We start from the raw sequence: 7341 nt of genomic DNA, 5'->3' as shown, positions 1-7341 counted from the left end.
AACGCTCATAACCTCTACCAATTTTTTGACAGATTTTCTATAGAAATCCAGTTTTTTGAGAAAAAAATGGTTTTTGTGTAGTTGTGATCCTAATAAATAGAAATTAAATAATTAAAGTAAATTAATACAAATTAATTTTTTTTGTAAAATAAAACTGAAATATATCAGTTTTTTTCTAATATCAACAACGTCACTTACATTCAAGTATTAAGATTTTCACCCATGTTTCCACTACTAGAAATACTGGAATTTCCCGCGGATTTACCTGCGGATTTTAGCTAAATTTCCGCAGGAAACACTTTACATGCGGATTTTAGCTAAATTTCCGCAGGAAACACTTTACATGCGGATTTTCCTGCGGTTTATTGTCCCCAGCTAAAACCTTCGTGGGTAATATTTTCGGCAGAAAGTTCCGCAGGTAATTCCGCAGATAAATCCGCAGGAAAATTCCGCAGGTAAATCCGCAGGAAAATTGTTTAAAAATTAAAAACTAATAATTTTGTAGTCTCTAGATATGTATTGCTTCTACTAAATACTACTCCCTCCGTTTCTTTTTAAGTGTCGTTTTAGCAAAAAGCTCTTCAACCAAGATAGTGGATTATTAGAGTTACATTTTCTATTATACCCTTATTTATTTTTCTCTTTTCAAATAAATTCAATCATACACTCTCTTTTTCCAATAACTAATTGAAAAATTTGAGGTGGAGTTATTGAGAAAATAAGGGTATAAATGACAAATTATAACATTAAATTATAAAACGACACTTAAATAGGAACAAAAAAATTCTTCTAAAACGACACTTAAAAAGGAACGGAGGGAGTAAACAATATATACAATCACTAAAGTTATGCAACAGTGATTTTCTCCAAAAGACAAATCATGTGCCAGAAATTAACATGTAATGAATAAAAATTGGTACAAATAGGGACCAATTCTAATTATCATGTATATATGTGAGATACATAATCATATACAGTATATTATTACATTTAATCAGCTGTATTTTCTACATTAATACTGGTATGTGATACTGAAAGTGAGGTGAGATTGTGATAATGAAAGTGAGGTGAGATTGAAATGTTTGTAAAATGAATAGTGGGGGGTTTTGGCTATTTAGTGTTTAGTGTTATCATGTATATATATGGACCAAAATTTTTCACATCTCCTTGTAGCACCAAAGGTCTTGCAGAATCATGGACGCAAACAAGCTCAGAGTTAGAATCAATAACCTGTGAAGAAGGGTAACTATGAATATATAAGGAGTGTAAAAGGGATAAATAAGTGATTAGAATTTTAGTTACATCCCATCACTGATTGATTCACTTAGCAATGTGATTCAGTGGTTCTGATAGTCTGGCCTAGGTATATCTATATTTACTTGAGTTATCCAAAGTATCTGAGAAAATTGTTTGGCAAGGTACAGGTTTTTCACATACAGCTAATCATCATTGTTTGGAAGGAAGAGGTAAGAAAAGAAACACTGGCCTCAACTAATATAAAATTGAGCTAAAGAAAATGCATGAAAAGATAACTTAATCGCAGAATTAAATAAAAATAAACAGCACATACCTGAAAGCCATTGTAAACAGAATCCTGTCTTTCTTTTCCTGGCAGTGCAAATTTGAGTTTTGCTTGGGAATTTCCTTTCACATCTGAGGGATAATAAAACAGAATATTAATAGCAAGAGCGAAAGGCATCGTTTTTGAAATAAACCAAAGTGAAGAAAGAAGAAACCTTCGAAAATGTCCCTGTAGGAAGGATCACAAACGACAATGATTTCTTTGACTTTAGGCGTGTGAGAAAAAGTCAAGAAACTGCAGCGGATTGACAGATTCTCTAATTAAGTTATATTGAAAAAAAATGAAACACATTGTGAAGCACATAAAGTGAGTGAAGATACGAGCCAAATAAAATGAATACAGGATAGTATATTATACTATATATCTCAGAACCATGCTCTTTCTTTTGCTGTTAAATGCAATGATGCCCCCTTCCGCATAAAAAGACATTAGATTATGTACATTGAAAATCAACACGGTCCTAGTTATTACTACCACGATTTTATTATGCAGGAAACATATAAACATATCTGTTAGTTATTATGAAAATGAGATGGAAACATGATTATTACCTATAGAGTGCAATGGGTTGACCCAACAGAGGAAGGTACTGCTTTGGCATATTAGCCTACAATTGTACAAACAAATAATAAACACAAGAAACTGATCCATGCAATAGATTTTGAAGAAAAATCAAAATACTAGTAACAAAAGATAGAAATCATACTCCCATCCTCTTGCCCTTCCCTCCTGCAAGCAAGACAGCTGAAACGCTTCTGTTTTTGACAACAGCATCAGACTCAGCATCTTTCTCCTTCTCCTAAGAAAACAAAAACACCTCAACCTCTTAGTTTATTCATCTCAATAATTGGAAGCTACGAGTTTCACATACCAGAGACACATATACCAGACACGACACTGACACTAACCCGATCAAAGTGAATTCATGAAACAAACCATAATAGATATAGAAGAATCCTTCTTGTTGTCCTCATCTGCATGACAATATACAAGAATCCTAAGGTTAACATCACGTTATTATTTAGTTATAACCAAAAGATATACTAAATGTATCACTATACAGGGGTAACAAAAATTGAGAGATGAAAACATTGTATGGACCATTTTATAATTGATATCTAGATTTTTTTAATATTCGTGACTAGAAAATTTTTTGGGTCAACTTTATCTCCTTAGCTTAAACCATGTGCTTCCTTCCACTTTGATAGACGTTCACCCTCACAATTAATAGATTCAGAAATTTATATAATGTGAATCTGTTTTTGATTGATTTTGGAATGGAGCATGATGCTCTATTTATACAAGAAAAGTTTGATCATTCAAATTCCACATTTAAGGATGACCATCCTTATTCTATTAGTTTAAAGCCCAACCTCCACTAGTGGAAGTTTAATGCAAAACATGACTTTTCTGTGAAATTAAAGCCTAACATCCACTAGTGGAAGTGTAGTGAAAAACAGGACTCATCATATTCTCTATTAACAATCAACTAACGTTAACTATAAAGAAAATAAATTACTACATGATAATAAGAATCTTTATTGATCTTAGTCTGTCATAAAAGAGACTGTAAAAACCTGTTATGGTATTCTCACCTTTGCTACTTTTCTAATATATCCACTTTGATTTTATTGATAATACAAGTAACGACATTCACTACCCCTCCCTCCCACTTGCCTAAGTTTTCGAGCCTCCCCACCCAAACCCTCACTTCCTTTACACTCTATTCACAGGAATCTTCGTCTTAATTTCTTTCTATAAACTACTATATATATAATACATATGTTCCTCCATCTTCTACATACATATATACTTCCCCAAGCTCTCTTCCGAGCTTTTTTTTTGGGTGTTGGTTGGCATTTGAAGAATAATATCAATGGATCATAAGATGAAACAAGTTGCTTTCAAATAAAACTTAATACTTGATGACTGTAAAGAAACAAGTTGCTTTCAAATAAAACTTAATACTTGATGACTGTTCCATGCAGGCTATCAGAGTCAACATCTCATATAGCCCAATTTACTATGAAACATTATAAAGCAACAACCACTTCAGAGTCAGTATTATTTATTTATTTTCAAAACCCTGCAGAGTCTATAAACTGAAACATCTAGTTCTATAAACTGAAACACTGCTATTTATTTATATTTCTGTTACTTATTAAGGACATTTTGGTGACATGCTTATATACTTGACTACCACAAATTAAATTATATAAATTTTCTACTCATTCAATTTTGTCGGTTGTAACTTTACTAGTGTAGTTGGCAAACACTTATGGGCTTATGTAGTTAAGAACAACCATTCCCTCAATCATATTTATTAGAAAAAATTATAAGGGCAGTAACAAAGCTAGCTATATGTGATGATTATAAACTTTTCAAAGTTACTTAATTCAACAGTAAATATATTATATGGGATATGCTTTCATTTTGCATTAAGCTTTTGATTATTGTCCTAGGCTGCTAACCTAGAAAAAATTTAGCTTAAGATCTATAAACATATTCAACTATCAAATAATAAAAAAGAATAATCTATAAACACGGGCAACAGTTTAACATACCAAAAATTCTTGAAGTAGCAGCCGTAGAATGTTTTCTAGGAAAAGGTTCTCATCTTGGGCCAATTTTGTTTGTTTCTGTTAAATCACAAATCAAAACAAACAAACAAAAATCACAACCTTTAACAATGTCAAATCAAAGTTACTACAAAAGAAACACATTTAGAATAAAACTTAGTCCACCTTATTTAAGTAGTTAATATTTCAACCAAAACCAAATATATTTCTAATAGATCTTCTAACAGTATTTGATAGGACACTTTAATCAAGGAAATATATATGCACCAGAAACAGGTAATTTCATAACTGATGAATTCAATTTGTAGGCCCATCAAATTTGGAATCCATTGAGTTTTTTTCTTTCTCTCAGTATCAAAGGTGCAGCAGGGACCATATATACATGTTTCTTAAAATAGTGTATGTCACTGTCTTCGAAAATAGGGACCATACATACTTACTATCTTCTCTTCTCCTTAAAAGAAGAAATTAGATCAAATAGTATTTTAAAATAATCTCAATTAGAACAGCTATAAATTATAAACTTAAGAAATGAGGAAAAAGTTATCCTTTCTATATAATAATAATTTCAAACCTTCCCGAATAAACAGGTCACGGAATATCCTTTTGAGATAATCGTAATCTGGCTTATCATCAAACCTTAATGAGCGACAGTAATGGAAGTATGATGCAAATTCTGTTGGATAACCCCGACACAAAGCCTGGAATAAGCAGTAAATTCTTAGTATAGGCCATGAAGGAGTAGATAATATAAGCACTAATAAAGACTGAATAACAATTTAATTAACTCACTTCAATCGATGTAGAAACCTTTTTTTCATTAATTTTCTCATACTTTTGCTTCTTGTTTCCTGCTTTAAGTCCCTGCCAAGGAAGACTATAAACAAAGAAAACATAAATAAGATAAAGTACAAAGTGCTGGCAGACACCAAAGTATAGGTGGAAAGTAATAATCACCTCCCTCTCAGGAAGTACATCAAAACGAAACCAAGAGACTCTAAATCATCTCTTCGACTTTGTTCTATACATCAATCATCAGAGAAATAGAAGCAATATTAGATAGCAAAATTTAATCATTCAGAATACAAGTTGAATGAAGGGTCATAACACATACCAATGCCAAGGTGAGTATTCATGCTAGCATATCTTGCAGTTCCAGTCAAATTTTTATTTTCCCTGCAGTGTTGATGATTGAACAGAGTAGACAAATCAACTCAAAAAATTATTTTCAAATAGTAGCAGCCAGGTCTACACTCTTAGAATAAATGACTGAAAATTGATAATATTGCCGACAAGATTCATAGCCTGACCCTAGTAGAATCTAGAAATCAGAAACTAAAGTAAGAGGAAGTGTTAAAACAGTATGCATATATTACACTTTTAATATACACACTAGTGAGTCCTTTACAGCCTCTCACCTTCAAATCAACCAAATGAATGCAAGAAACCAACATGGAAATGAATAACCAACATGAATTAGACCTTACGTGTTAATTGCGACTGAAAAACCTTCTTTCTACAAGCAATCAAAGCAAAAGGTGGTGATTTCCTTGAAGCTCCTGTTTAAGGGGCAGAAAGAGCCTGCAGAAGATGGACCTATAACTGTCAGGTCATTTAAAATTGCAGATGGAAATGATAGAATGAGTAGAGGTTATTGTTTAAATAGAGCAGAATCATTTCCAATGAACACAACAACTAAGTTGACCCAAAGTTGCAAGCAATACTTTCTCCCTTTCAACCACATCAGAGTTTATGAGTGCCAATTCTTCAAGACCATTACTCACTGCCATACCAAGAGCCTTAAGCCCTTCACCAGTTACAAGACAACAACTTTGAAGCCTAAGACTAAAATCATTTCAACAAACACCTTGTTTACAAAAATCACATAAGTTTATATTCAACCTAACTTAAAATCATCTAATTTCAGAAATGAATAGGAACAAATTTACCACATCAGAAAAACAGGAACAAAACCCTAGCTATGGAAACTGAAACTCTTGTAACATTCATGATTTCAATTGATTTTTAGCTTAAGCCATAACTTGATAGCACTGGTATTTCTTATTAAAGTGTGAAGATGCGGTGATGGGACTCCGAGGAACGAAATGTTTATAATGTCAAGAGAATACCTGAGTTGAAGTGTGAAGATGAAGAAGACCACAACGCTAGGCTCCGACGAGATTGCGGCAACAAAACACCGGCGAAGATGCGGTGATGGCAACAGAACACGGTTGAACACAAGAGAAGAACGAAGTGATTTTTAGGTGTTTGAAGTTGAGTAGCTACAACGTGAGAGTGAGTGAGTGGTGGTTTCTTAGGTTTTTGAATATTGTTTAAACGTGAGAGTGAGTAATTTGTTAAATAAATTAATGTAACTAAAAAACGAACAAAGCAGTGTAGTGGCTTAGTGGTTCACATAATGCATTTAATTGATTTAAAAGGTGGGTTCGATTCCTATCAAGTTAAACATTTACAATTTTATTTTTTAAAATATAAATTCCCATCAAATTAAATTTTTACAATTTTATTTTTGAAAAACTTTCATACCTATTATTTTTTGAACTTAAAGGTACTGCACTGTCAGTGTAAATTTTTTTGAACTCACACGGTCGATATATCACAACCCTTAAAAATAAATACTTTATATTTAATTAAAAGGAAAAGTCAATTTTTTTATATAATTTAACGGTTTAGATTTCACTGACAGTGTAAAACTTCTTTACACTGTCAGGGTATTTTCATTAAATACTTATTTTTTTTTATAAAACTATCCTATTATTAAAATATAATAAGTTGAAAAATTATATATATATATATATATATATATATATATATATATATATATAATTCAAAATCTACATACCATTTATTTATTTTATTAAAAATTAAGATTAAAATTAAAAATAAATATTAACTAAAATACATTATAAAAATAATTAATAACATAAAAAAAATTAAGATAAAAAAGTAAAATTAAACTAAATAAAAAACCACTATAAATAAAATTGAAAAAATAATGATTAATTTTATTAAAAATTGAAATATGTAAAATCCGCAGGTAATACCGCAGGAAGTTTTCCTGCGGAATTACCTGCGGATTTTGTATTACAATTTGGTTTTAATAAAATTTAATATTTCCTGCGAAATTACCTGCGGATTTTATATGATTGATAAATATTT

General features: G+C 31.2%; 2 protein-coding genes across 2 annotated transcripts; both read right to left on the bottom strand.

Moving 5' to 3' along the window:
• Positions 1-892: 892 nt before the first annotated feature.
• LOC131605410 (2-C-methyl-D-erythritol 4-phosphate cytidylyltransferase, chloroplastic-like) lies at positions 893-2686 on the bottom strand. Its single transcript, XM_058877768.1, has 7 exons — positions 2673-2686; positions 2519-2579; positions 2289-2381; positions 2134-2189; positions 1737-1816; positions 1571-1653; positions 893-1230 (listed from the first exon to the last, which is right to left on the bottom strand). Exons 1-7 carry the CDS (start codon positions 2684-2686, stop codon positions 1111-1113), a joined length of 507 nt encoding a protein of 168 aa, XP_058733751.1. The 3' UTR covers positions 893-1110.
• Positions 2687-4214: 1528 nt separating this feature from the next.
• LOC131607303 (casein kinase 1-like protein 2) lies at positions 4215-6456 on the bottom strand. The gene is made up of 6 exons (XM_058879317.1): positions 6291-6456; positions 5649-5742; positions 5276-5337; positions 5119-5182; positions 4954-5038; positions 4215-4862 (listed from the first exon to the last, which is right to left on the bottom strand). The coding sequence occupies exons 3-6, from the start codon at positions 5295-5297 to the stop codon at positions 4686-4688; spliced, it is 348 nt and encodes a 115-aa protein (XP_058735300.1). The 5' UTR covers positions 5298-5337; positions 5649-5742; positions 6291-6456; the 3' UTR covers positions 4215-4685.
• Positions 6457-7341: the final 885 nt, after the last annotated feature.

The sequence above is a fragment of the Vicia villosa genome, linkage group LG5 (assembly GCF_029867415.1).
Source record: "Vicia villosa cultivar HV-30 ecotype Madison, WI linkage group LG5, Vvil1.0, whole genome shotgun sequence".
NCBI lineage: Eukaryota > Viridiplantae > Streptophyta > Magnoliopsida > Fabales > Fabaceae > Vicia > Vicia villosa.
The sequence above is the reverse complement of the archived record's forward strand: the minus strand, read 5'-3'. Positions and strand labels throughout refer to the sequence as shown.

What these genes read in the sequence shown, in the direction of transcription:
- LOC131605410 (XM_058877768.1), bottom strand. An exon ending in CAACCCATTGCACTCTATAG is followed by an intron (nt 1,817 to 2,133) that starts GTAATAATCATG and finishes AATCCGCTGCAG; the next exon opens with TTTCTTGACTTTTTCTCACA. An exon ending in CTACAGGGACATTTTCGAAG is followed by an intron (nt 1,654 to 1,736) that starts GTTTCTTCTTTC and finishes ATTATCCCTCAG; the next exon opens with ATGTGAAAGGAAATTCCCAA.
- LOC131607303 (XM_058879317.1), bottom strand. Translation starts at nt 5,297, where the DNA reads ATGAATACTCACCTTGGCATTG. An exon ending in ATGTACTTCCTGAGAGGGAG is followed by an intron (nt 5,039 to 5,118) that starts GTGATTATTACT and finishes CTTTGTTTATAG; the next exon opens with TCTTCCTTGGCAGGGACTTA. An exon ending in AGGTTTCTACATCGATTGAA is followed by an intron (nt 4,863 to 4,953) that starts GTGAGTTAATTA and finishes TGCTTATTCCAG; the next exon opens with GCTTTGTGTCGGGGTTATCC.